The 13,029-nt window shown below is 36.1% G+C and overlaps 1 protein-coding gene across 1 annotated transcript in view; it reads left to right on the top strand.

The window, feature by feature from the left end:
- LOC141436842 (uncharacterized) overlaps nucleotides 1–11,552 on the top strand; it is a 225,280-nt gene extending 213,728 nt beyond the window's left edge. The window contains exons 8-9 of the mRNA XM_074099920.1: nucleotides 10,300–10,487; nucleotides 11,175–11,552. Coding sequence (XP_073956021.1) covers nucleotides 10,300–10,487; nucleotides 11,175–11,388 — 402 coding nt within the window. The 3' untranslated portion in view covers nucleotides 11,389–11,552. The remainder of the gene's footprint in view (nucleotides 1–10,299; nucleotides 10,488–11,174) is intronic.
- Nucleotides 11,553–13,029: the final 1,477 nt, after the last annotated feature.

Genomic DNA, 13,029 nt, shown 5'->3' with positions numbered 1-13,029 from the left:
TTATGAGAACCTGTATTTAATTTCAATACAAAAATCAACACAATTATCTACCATTGACGCTGTTTATGTAAATAATGTTTGAACAAAGTTGTGTCAGGTTTCATTTTTAGCACGAGCCTCCTGTGGACAACCAATCATGTAAAGCACTAAGTATTATGGTATTAGGCAAGTAATGACAACGCTTTATAAATGTTTATTTTATCTTAAAATTAAAAGCATCTATGTATTTTCCAAATCCGAAAGCAATACCAAATTTCATTTCGCTTCTAAATTTAATATCCTCAGTAGACCCCGTCTCTAACCGACTTGACCTCGTGGGTCGTAATATTACCCCGTACATGCTTTAGAAACGCTATCCAAAAGTAGCTAGATAATAACTTCGAAAAGGCATTTGAAATTGGAATGTTCTGTAGGGACACACAGAACCTCGGCCGTGGCTGTCCGTGTTGCTTAAATGGTGTGGTGCGCAGGACGTGTGCTGCCTCCTGGATCGATGCTTCCAATATCCGCGGCGGAGCGCCCGCGACTGCGGGTGTCAGTTTGCATTGCTCCACGCAGCGCCCGATGAGCAAATCCAAGGCAGCTAGCGCAGCCCCGCCCGCGGCAAACCGCGGGCTTGCTCCCACTGCCAATGCCAGTGTTCCGGTTGCGACCACCAAGTAAGCCACACGCTTACAACGTGATCACGTACGCTGTTTTACGCACGCTCGTACACAAAGAACACAGCGACCATGCAGAATTTCGACGAGGATTCGCGATCATTTTTAAAACCGTTGAGAATTTGACGCCACCAAACCCCTGCGTCAATTTCTTTTTTCAGTTTTAAACTTGATATAGCAAACTCGTTGCCCATCAAGCACCAATGTGTTCGCGTTTTATTCACGTATTGCTACTTGTTTACGCACTTCCATATGAAAGGAACTGGCTTTCCGGTCACGAAGCATCCAATCACAGGCGGAGACTCTCACTTCCCGGCACCTTCACTGTAATTTGCACTCAAAATGAGTATGGAACCAAAGTTCTTGATGATCTGTACACTATGTACAGGAGTGTCCCTTTGGTTACAATCTATTCCGTGTGTTATTTTAAATTTTTAAACAGCTGAAATAAATAAGTAAGCTTAGAAATTCATCTTCAACCAAAAAGAAAAAAAAATGGTTTGTATCCAGATGTCTATAGAATAAACGCAATAATAATTGGCTAACAATAAGTAATGTTTGTTTGAAGAGATACAAGTTTTTTTTTTAAGTTTTGTAGTTTTAGTAGATAAAGAGGGAAGACCGACAGCTCTTTCGTTTTATATAAAAAATATACCTCTTCAAAAAAATTTTAATCAGCCAATTATTTGCTTGTTGGAAGTTTGATAGGTACATTGAAAATTTTGTTTTTTTTTTCAGTTTCAGCTGTAGGTAGGTATAAAAAAAAGTTAATTACATATAATTTTTTTTTACAATATTTATTTTTGTTGATGAAATGCTGAAAGAAAATGAGTTTCTTTTTAAATGAAATAGATTTTTGGATCATCAGATGGGATTTGACCCGCATCGTTACATTTCAACACTTTTCAACTAATTTGAAACGTAGGAGTCGTTGACTTTTGAATCAGAAATTCTGATAGTTGCAATAAATGGCACCATAATAATACGTCACGGTTGGCGTTTACCAGTGATTACAATTTTAAGCCAATTGGTTGTAGTTGGTAAGACACCTCTGACGCGTAAAGCCCATACAGTGATCGAAAAATCTTATTATTTATAAAAAAAATCTTAAAAAAGTATTTTTTGTTACATTTGTTTTAACCTTTTAACATTTCAAACCTGTTAATAACGACAAAGAATGTCCTACACTTTTTTTTTAAGTTTCAACGAGCAACATTTGTTCAATTGCCTAGATTCATAAAAAATATAATAAATATAATAACTACATTCATCACCATCATGTCAGCCGAAAGACGTCCACTGCTGGACATTAGGCCTCCCCCAAGGCTCTCCACTCAGACCGGGTTTGTGCTTTCCGCATCCACCGCGATCCCGCGATCTTAACCAGGTCGTCGCTCCATCTTGTTGGAGGCCTATCGACAGCTCGTCTCCCGGTCCGCGGACGCCATTCGAGAACCTTCTGACCCCATCGGCCATCAGTCCTGCGAGCAATGTGCCCGCCCACTGCCACATCAGTTTCGCAATTCTTCTGGCTATGTCGGTAACCTTAGTTCTACTGCGGATATCATCATATCTGATTCTATCCCGCAGAGAAACCCCAAGCATAGACCTCTCCATAGCCCTTTGAATGACTTTAAGCTTCCTTCATCCTTTAGTTACATTATCGAGAAGTATTGGACACGTTTCTTTTTTAATTTTGAAAATTTAGCGCGTTGCGATTCCGTGTGAAATCAAACTTATGTATATATGTTTTACGTAGAAGTGACGTCAACATCAGCACCACCACCGTCCCAAACTTTGACGCGCTTTATCTTTATCATTATTGTTTTTATCGCGTTGTTCAATGATTGGAAATAAATATGAGTTTAATTGTAATTTTTGATAATGACACAATAAAAGAAAGTAAATACGTAGGTCTTACACATAAAATAGATGTGTATTATGACGCCAACAAAATAAACATTAAAGATAAATTTTTTTTTGGTAATTGTAAGCAAACGAAAACGGTTACCTACTGAAAGTTAACATTTTTTGAACCTTTGTTTTTTTAGCAATACAATAGGAATAATTTTAAAATAATCATTTCAGTAACCAATATTACGCTGGTTTTTTTTAGGTACCCGGTACTCGATGTAAAAACAAAACACGATCAAATATTTAATGAAATAAAACATAATGAAGGGTCCACGGAATGAACGTGTCTAGTCACCTAAGCAACTTTTTGAGCTATAGCGCTTTGAATGTTAGTCATCACGAACAATTACTATGGTTACCATTTATTTAAAAGATAAAAAAATAGATTTAATATTGTTTTCAGATTATTTAATTCAATGGTAAGTCATAGAACTTTGTGAGCTCTACATTTTGAGATTAAAATCTCAATTTTAAAAAAAGGTGACTAGGCATGTTCTTTCCGTGGACCCTTCATATTGGTTTGTTCTAAATTATAAAGCTAAATAAACCTCTTACCTTTAAACCTTTAAACCTCGTATTCGCTAACAACATTCGTGTTAAACACACATAAGTCTATCGCACGCAACCTCGTATGAAACGCTGGCCGAATCAGAATCCGCACACGACGAGCTTTTTTAATGTTCACGCCGTTTTGCACTCATAGCGGTAGGCCATAAAAAGGTCGTATTTTCCTTTACGACTGTATAACGAGGCACGTCACTGAGGAACTTGGCAATACACTTCCACTTACAGCAATTAGATTCTCACATTTGCAAACATTAAACCACGATGATGTTAAACAAGCATAGTTTGATCGAATAACCCTTCATGTGCCCAAGAAATGCAATTCCTTTCTGCATCCGTTTGATGGGAAGAGCAGTAACTAATCGGGTGTGCCATGGGCATTAGTCAATGATAATTCTGGCCAATTAAAGACCCTGATGGATGCAAGTGGCGCAAACTCGGTCATTGTGGCATTTTATGCTGACGACTGTCTATGATGATGGCCAATGATATTAACTTAGCCATAGTCTTATATTTTTAGAACAAATATACTTAACAAATATATTAAATATTTAGTGTGAAGCTATCCCAATCAGGGTAAGAAAAACAAAGTTTACAAATAACAACAAATCACGTAGGTTTCGAACCAAATCATCATTTGTTATGTAGTAGCAATCTATATCAATGCTTTCTGCGTCCGGGATCAAAAGGGTTGATTTCAATAAAATTGTGAACGACGACGACATGAAAGCTATGCGCAGCTTATTATTTAAGCTAGGTCACTCCGTGTGCCACAATAATAATAGTAGTTTATGCAACTGTTACGTAATAAATAAATTAAAACAGATAAATTAAGTAATATTTTTTATAAACTTTAAAAAACAACACATTAAAAAAACGCAAATATAATGACATCAGTAATGGGGGCAAGTAAAAAATCTCTGTAACGAATGTTTTTTTCTCAAGATACCCAGATGTGAAGTGTCTCACCGAGCTATAGAACACGAACAAATACAAGATATCGGACAGAGTAGTGGCTTATTGTTGAGCTCAACAGATCGCCATGATACAGTAAAAAAAACGAAAAAAAATACAGTACTTGATAGGTACGAGTACTGTAATGAACAGTACCCACGTTACTGCTTTTACCTACTACCACAGACAAGAATGTTGTCATAGTAAAATCGGTTGTTTTATGCTGGTCATTGCCAACGGTTTTTGAACGCATTATAGAGGACTTATGATTTGGATGTAGATAAACAATTAATTAGTTCAGCGTGACGTTCGAATAAAAAAAAATATTGTTTCAAAAATTTACACTAATACTCCGGTAGGTATAGGTGATAATCAATAATTGAGTAGGTATGACAGTTCGACAAGATTTGTTTGCAATGTCTACTTATTTATTATTAGCTTTTGCCCGCGGCTTCGCCCGCGTGGAATTCGGTTATCGCGCGACGTTCCCTTGGGAACTGTGCATTTTTCCGGGATAAAAAGTAGCCTATGTCACTCTCTGGCCCATAAACAATCTCTATGCCAAAAATCACGTCGATCTTTCGCTCCGTTACGACGTGAAAGGCGGACAAACATACAATCACACTTTCGCATTTATAATATTATTTCACGTAATTAATAATAGAGCCTGGCCAAGCTCATACAAAATGACAACTTTCAATCACTAACAGTTCTAAGATAAGCCGCGGATAAACGGACGTTGGACGGACATGGCGAAACTATAGGGGTTCCTTGTAAGACTATAGACTTTTAAAACTTAACTAGTTTGTTCTTTAAAATTAACAAATTCGCTGTACATTCATTGTTCTGTGCGTGAACGACCACTGAATTACATAGTTGGGTCACGTATTCACTATTTGAATACAAGCACGCGTGGAATTCAGGTATCGTATTTTGTAGACGATTTTTTGTACCTTATCATTTTGGACATTTTGCGGTTACAGCTTGACTCTTTTGTAGTATTTAGATTAAACAACTTACGAAGATTTTCATTTCGTACTAAGACGTGAGTACTGGTATGCCTTAAAATAAAAATAAATCATGAACATAATAGCTACTACATTATACTTTAATACATCTACATAATTCTGCATTTTGCAGTTAAAAATTAATAATGAAATCAGCAAAAAGTAAATGAAAGGAGGAGATTATCGTAAAACTTAACGATTACAACAGATTGCGCAGGGTAAGTGTAATGTTACACGGTCAGTTTAACTTGCGACTGTACCATTCTAACTCACGTTATTACAGCTTTAATGGGAAAGTAAAACAAGGAACTACCTATTTAAACGCACCCTTAAATAAACTCAAAGCTTGGGTTAGTTAAACATGATTTGTCTTTATGTACAACTTTGATATTTGACTTATCAAAGGAAATAGGATATATAATTTGCCAAGGAATGCTCAAAGGTGTAAAATCAAAATTGCGCTAGAACATCACAACAGGGCATTTGACTATTCCTGAATTTGTCATATCCGAGACATATAAATATACTTAGATCCAATGCTGCCAGATGCAATTTATAATTCTGTCGTATGTATTTACATGTAGATGATGATGATAATGAAGATGATGATTACCCTTTTCTATACTATACGAGTATAATACTTAAACAGTACAGACTTATGTAAATTGAAGTCATTTTGTAGGAAGATAATATGTATGAGCTTCGCTAATTTCGAACTGTATTTTCAGAAGAAAACACTTTCAAAAGTTGTGTAAGTAGTTGAGGTTCTGGATTTTGGAGAAAGTATGATATAATATATTTTTTATCTCAACATTTTAAAAAAGGATTTATGACAACACTTTTTATGCTAATATCGACGTATTTTCAGGAAAGATACCAAAACGGAGCAAACTTGTTTCCTTATAAACCTAATACACGAATCGCGTGCTTGTCAATGACAGTTCTATCAGAGATTGAGGGCGCAGGCGCTTCGTCACGCAGAAACGAACTTCTACTCGTAATACTTTAGAATATGCTTTTGGAGTATTATAGTGTAAGATCCTAATCGTCTAAAAGGGTTTAGCAGGCTAAGGAAGGACATTATTTTATTAACTGCTCAAAATGTAACTTGAGTTATGAAACTATGCACTTTTTCGGCCCTGGGTTATGTATGTACGAAAATAAATCCTAAACCATTACAATATCCGATTTCAACTAGGTGTTTGCTATTTAAGAAGACATAAATAATATGCAATATGCGTTATGAGTGGGGTGGCATAAATTAAAATTAATTACGGTAAAGTTTATTGCTCACAACATTTTATGAGGTACTTCCATATCTCTTTGGTTTGAATTCGCCCTGGACGGGTTATTTTTACCCAATACTACTAATATGGTTAAAGTTACAGTGTGTATCCAAAGTAGAAAGACAACAAAAGACTACTATTTATTCCGATATTTTCAAGTGTTTTATACAATGTAAATGAATACCACGATGAAATTTTGGAAATTCCCAAAGAATTCAGTAAAATTGCTGATTTTTAATTCCACATTCCACACACATCTTTTGGCTTTCCCGATTAAAGTAATAAGTAAATACTAGTGTTAAATAAAATAAACTTACATATCCAAAATATTACAAATTTATAAATATTAACGAAGGGATCTCAGACTACAAAGCTTAGTAAAATGTTTACGTTTTCATGGTTGGAGTAGTTCCAATATGTCGCTGTCACAATGCGCTTCGCGGCACGCCTGACATGTGGATGACACTCTAGCAACACGCGAAGCAAAAAATACTTCTGAAGTGAACTGCGGAATATATAGCAATTCATATCGCGACAGCAAAATGAAATACCTATTTGATGTACTGTAATTTAAATAATATGTTTGAAGCAATTGATTTCATGAATGAAAGACACTAAAACATGGGGTTTAATCTGTTTAAGGACATTATAATCCGAAGGGGTGAATATTAATGGGAACTATATTTTCCGTCACCTAATTATAGATGTGTCACTAATCGGCAAAACCCTACTTATAATATCTCCCTAATAAATATATTAGTCATCATATTAATCAAAACTGTCTCTAAGTTTGAGTCATCAAAATAATGTAAACCTGTATCTAGTTTGATCATCAAAGTTCAATCACCAAAATAGTATATCTGTCACCTAATAAATAGATCTGTTCCTTAATGAAATGCTTCTATCTATTCTACTACAGGTCTGGTTAGGTACGACGACGAGCGAAGCGAGAAGGAGTGTTAGGTAGTACCGCGACCTTCAGCGCGCGAGCCGAGCTAGCGAAGCGAGCGTGCCGCGGTAGCGGCCAGCGAAGTGCCAGAACCGACCATTTTTTGCTAATACTGACAGCATGAAACTTCGCTATTTTAAATTTATTCAAATTACTCCATTTAATCCCCATCCATCCATCAATCCATCATCATCACTATCATACTAATACGAAACGTAAAAGCCAGAGAAAGGGACAACCGCATGACTGCCACGTAATTTGATAATAAATATTATTATTCAGTGATCAAAAATTAATTTTTAGGTAATCATTTTTATATTGTTTGGTGATTCAATTTGAACGACACTTTTATTATTCTGAAACCCAATATAATTATTTGATGATCGATATTATTTTGAAGTAATTTTTAATTAATATTTAGGTAACCTAACAAGGTTACCTACATATTAATTACTAAATATTAATATCTGGTACAAATTGTAATTTTCCTGGCTTGTAAATTATCTAGTTTTAGAAGAGCGAGGCCCCCTGACACAAGTTCAAAACTTAAAAGGGGGTCTCAACGTTGTTATCTCGACAAGAACTTCTGTTAAAGGAAATAAACAATTATTATATATATAATATAAATATAATAATATAATATATCAACTATTATTATATATTATATATTTAATAGCTTATAATGTGCCCCAATGCAGGGCAAATGCCTCTCTTTTTTATTCCACTCGTCTAAGCATAATATTATTTAATGAAATAATATGTACCTAATACAATTTTAGTGTTATAAATATACCTAGTACTAAAATGCGTAAACTATCGTATAATTATAATCAAAACGTTAGAAAAAACCGGCCAAGTGCGAGGTGGACTCGCGCACGAAAGGTTCCGTACTATTATGTATACAACATTAATTAGACATTAGCAAAAAAGGCAAAAAAACAAGTGTGTTGTATGGGAATAAATAAATATATAATTATTTTTAAATTGATTATACAACTAAATATTTTGTGAATATTTCAAGCGTCTACCGGTTGCCGTTATTAATATCGAGCAAAAAACTCACCTTTGTTATGGGAGCCCCCCTTAAATATTTATTTTATTCTGCTTTAAGTATTAGCTGTACACACACACGCACACACACACACACACACACACACACACACACACACACACACACACACACACACACACACACACACACAAACATCACGCCTGTATTTCCAAATAGGGTAGGCAGAACACGAACCGTTACCGCTTCGGAGCCACTTTTAGCAATTTTAGGTTTTAAGTATGACAGGTTGCTAGCCTGTCGCCTACGGTATACCTAATCTGTAATACATAATCTGTGAAAATTTCACGCATTGGCATGGAACCCTAAAAAAGAAAAATACATTACAATGCGTTAAACTATCGCGGTCATTACTAATTTCATGATTTAAATTCGGGTATTGTTCCGCGTACCTTGATTTTAGAGAAGCTCGATATTTCGGCTCAGTTGCATGCGCTATGATTACGAGACGACTGGAGAATTGCGGGTATGCTGGTATAACTGTCAGTCAGAAAAATAAATCGGACGTAACCGATCTACCTCTCTTCCTAACAAGTTGCCTTCTTAGCTACTACCTACTGGAACTTGAACTAGCTTTAAAGTCACGGCAAAATACACTCACAATATCACTCACTTTTTTCGTATTATCACGAACACGATCAAGTTTCACTATGTTTGGCACTGGTGCCCATGACCACGTAGGTACTTGACAACTTAAAACCATTTTCTCGATAAAATTTTGAGTATTTTGTAATTTCGATAGCTTCAACTCTCACAAATCGATACCGATCACATCACCACCCGCGACAGTTAAATTCGGTTGTTACTTCTCTAACAAGACGAGCGTATGACCTTTGTGATGAAGCATTTCTCCAGTCGTCTCTTTATAAAGGCGCATACAACTGTGCCGAAATATTCTCTAAAATCAAGGTACGCGGAAAAAAACCCGACTTTAAATCATGAAAAATGCATTGTGTCACTCTTCATCACAACATTGCCGTTAAACAACTTGAAGTTTTCAGAAACTTTAAAGGACAATCTGTATATCAGAGAAACAATTACAAGTTTGCAATTCAAAATTCAGGCAAAGCGTATGCGGGTAACTTCAGAACTTTCTGTTTGACGTCCGTCGGTTAGCAAAGCTAATAATTGTAATAATCCCTCTGTTATTTCATTATTCTGACTTTCGTAGTAAAGCATTGTTATCTTAAGCAAGATATTTCGCAGGTTTTACTGATTTTGATATCATGTGATGTTTTGTAGTAGATATATCATTTAAATACTGAAGAAAATTATTATAACTATCATGCACAGCACAATCAATCCATGCAAAAATGTTACCTTTGTTTTAATGCAATTGCAACGTCGAATTAAAAAAGGAAACTTCGTTCTAGCTTGTGTTGTTATGTAAAAAAAGTTGAGACTGGATTATTATTACCAGTAAAACAAGGTGTCTTCAAATCATGTGAAATATTTCAGCAGATGATTGGGTTAGTTTAACTATAATGCCGCCGTAAATGTTTCTTAGGATTTTTTATTGCGGCTGACAAATATTTTCATACATTGATCCATGTTCAAATTGTATCAAGTTAAAGGTGTAACTAGGTACTCCTTAAATCAAGCATTCTGGTGAAAAAACCTTAATCTTACTTAACAGGGGTACCTACTCAACCAAATTAACCCTATAACCTGTTGAAATCCTCTAACAATTTAGACATTATGTATTTACGTCATTCGAACTAGGTCTAACAAAGTTTAAGAATACTCAGCGGCCCAAAATTTGGCCCACTCACTACATACAAAATTACCTATTACTGCATACATTTCAGGACCAGATTTTGCTGCCGCTCAGTATATTATAGAGACAGACCACTATGAGCTACCAACGCGCAAGCTATACCTTCCATATTGATTCCAGCACATGCGTTGGTCGCACACCCACACCCAGAGCTTGGAGTGCGAAGAGCGTCTATTGGCGCGTTGCAACCGACCTCGGGTCAACTCGGCGATCTTCGTGTCCGCCGAACCTGCTGGCTTTGCTGGCTTTGATGCTGGCGAGTTCCTGAGGAGGCACGGATCGCAGTCCACACTCTGTAGAAAAGCGAGGTGAGTATATATCGGATTTGATATGAACACTGCAGTAAGTACAATACAATAGCATGACTCTTTATTGAACATCACATTATCATAGGAATTAACACAGAAAACAGGTATATAGACAGAAAATTACATTAAAAGGAAGCAATAAGCAGCCTTATTGCTGAAGAGCAATCTATTAGAGACAACTTTTTTCAAGAGAAAGAGGTACCTAAGAAATAGATTTCAGTAAGTGGTGCAATTTACAGCAAATGAGAGCAATAATAAATATAAATATACATACATAACCATACATATTATAATACACATTTATAATAGATAAAGATAGCAATATATAAATAAACTAACTGTAACTATTAACGAGATGTCAGTCATGATAATTCGTTGAGACACACAATTTCCGGCCCTTTGCTCCTTAGTTGTGGATTAGGTCTTTCTGCAATCTTTGATGAGTCTACGTGCACTACAATTCCATGAACCTAGGCTCCCAAAGCCGGCAGAAAAAACTTGTATGTCGCAACAAGTTCCTGATAATTCTCTAATTTCTTATTTTTGGCCGCTTCTACCGCGCCAGCTGTTCTTATGGTTACCCGAAGGTATGGCGGAGTTAGGTTGTTAACGCTGTTCAAATTCGATCATCTTAACTCAAAAACTAACTAGAAAAGGAAGGTATTCTTCAATACTTGTCAGTTACAGGTCCGCTGACAACATCCCGCTTACAACAATGAGTGACTCGTCAGAACGACTGTGCAAGGCCAAAACGCCTCGCGAGGAGACGATCAGCGAGGAGGCCAAGTCTGATGACACGGGCAGTGTTGAGACCGTCAAGCACTTCGGTCTCCCCATCCTCTCCGTCTCTGGCCCCTCGCCCCCAGACGAAGACTATGACCAGATAGATGAGTACCTGTAGCATTTTCACACCAGTTTCCAGCTCAAATATGTCCTGGAAAAAGTCCGGCCACCCTGGCCGAGTCCCGCACAAAGTCCATGAGATACGACTTTAGTAACTTTGCACTGGACCTCTAATGACTCTTAAAAGTGTTTCATTTTGTGATGGTGTGTGCGTCTTAGGAATCGTGGGATAACTTACAGCGTCACAAAGACTCAGCTGAACGTGTTTTATCCATCGTGTCTTGTTAAGGGACCATAGCCTATAGTATGGAGAGTATTTCCAATCCATTTTATTATGGCCTTGTGGTATTTTGCCTATCCCTCTCTTTGATTTTGTATTCGAATACTTATGTACCTATCCATTGTGTGTGTCTACTATAGAAAATAAGAGAGGCTAGTTTAAAATTCAATCTCATTGTAATATGGTAGTTATCTTTGAATATAAGCCTTACTTGTATGGTAAAATCTAAAATTTAATAAATGATGCGGTATTTGTAGTTCATAATGAGATATTAAAAGGAATTGAGTGCTGTACTCTGTAAAACTTTCTCGACACTTGTATCATTTTAGTTTCTCGTATTCGTATCTCTTTCAAACTTCAGATAGGTAGTCATTTTCTGGATTTTGTATTTAATTATATGATTTTCCCTTGTTAAGAATTATTTCCCTTGAATATATTACCTATACACCGCATGCACCCCGGATTGTCGAAGACCTAGATTCAATCCTGGTTTTCTCAAATGCGTTCCAATCCTGTATACACGGTGTCTGGGGTCATGGGGCTTAAATTCAAGATTCGATTCTACTCGCATAACTAAGCTGGGCTACTTTTGTTTTTTTACATTTTCAAATAACTTGATTTAGATAATTTATTGATCCTCAAAGTTTAATCATGAAATCAGTGTATCGGAGACTCATGGTACGGGGGCCTTTAATTGTTGTTTTCATTTAATTGACATCTCATAAATAAAAACTTATCAATGTGCTTGCAATTTTGCATTGTGTTGTGTCGCATACACATTGAAAATTACTGCATGAAAAAATAGTAGATTGTACAACGAGAGCATAAAACGAGCCATTTTACTCAAGAGTTTCATATAGCCACCCGAGCTGGTACGGCGAGGGTAGATAGACACGTCGAGGGGAAAATGGCTTTAATGTTCGAGTTTTACACTCTGCCTTTGACTTCGATGGCGAGGAAATGAAATAGAAGCAGTGGAAACAATTGTTCACTTACTATGTACCTTTCATTGTTCACGCATTACTATTATAATTGCGCATTTTAAGTTTTATTGATCTATTTTTATTGATTTTTAGTTTTATATATAAAATTAAAAAATATGTAACTTCTTTGTTTATGGCTGTTTACACCTGATTGCCTTGGTCTTAGACGAAGATTTTCTTTATGCACTAGAGCATAAATTCAAGTCATTTTATGTCGCCTAGACCCAGCATAAACACGAACTTTACGAGCATGAGAAGTGAAAAAGAAATTAATAGTGACCGTATTTTTAAAAAGTTGCATAACAAAAATATCTCCATTATGCGAGTAGAATTTAAACTTGGATTTAAACTAATTTAAAGCCCCATGGCCAGAGAATCCCTGTATTCAAGTAAAATATCCTATCTCTGTCATGTACCAGTGTGTAGCACTAGGACC

This window comes from Choristoneura fumiferana, chromosome 17, assembly GCF_025370935.1.
Source record: "Choristoneura fumiferana chromosome 17, NRCan_CFum_1, whole genome shotgun sequence".
Taxonomy (NCBI): domain Eukaryota; kingdom Metazoa; phylum Arthropoda; class Insecta; order Lepidoptera; family Tortricidae; genus Choristoneura; species Choristoneura fumiferana.
Note: the sequence above shows the minus strand (reverse complement) of the source record. Positions and strands in the feature narration are given on the sequence as shown.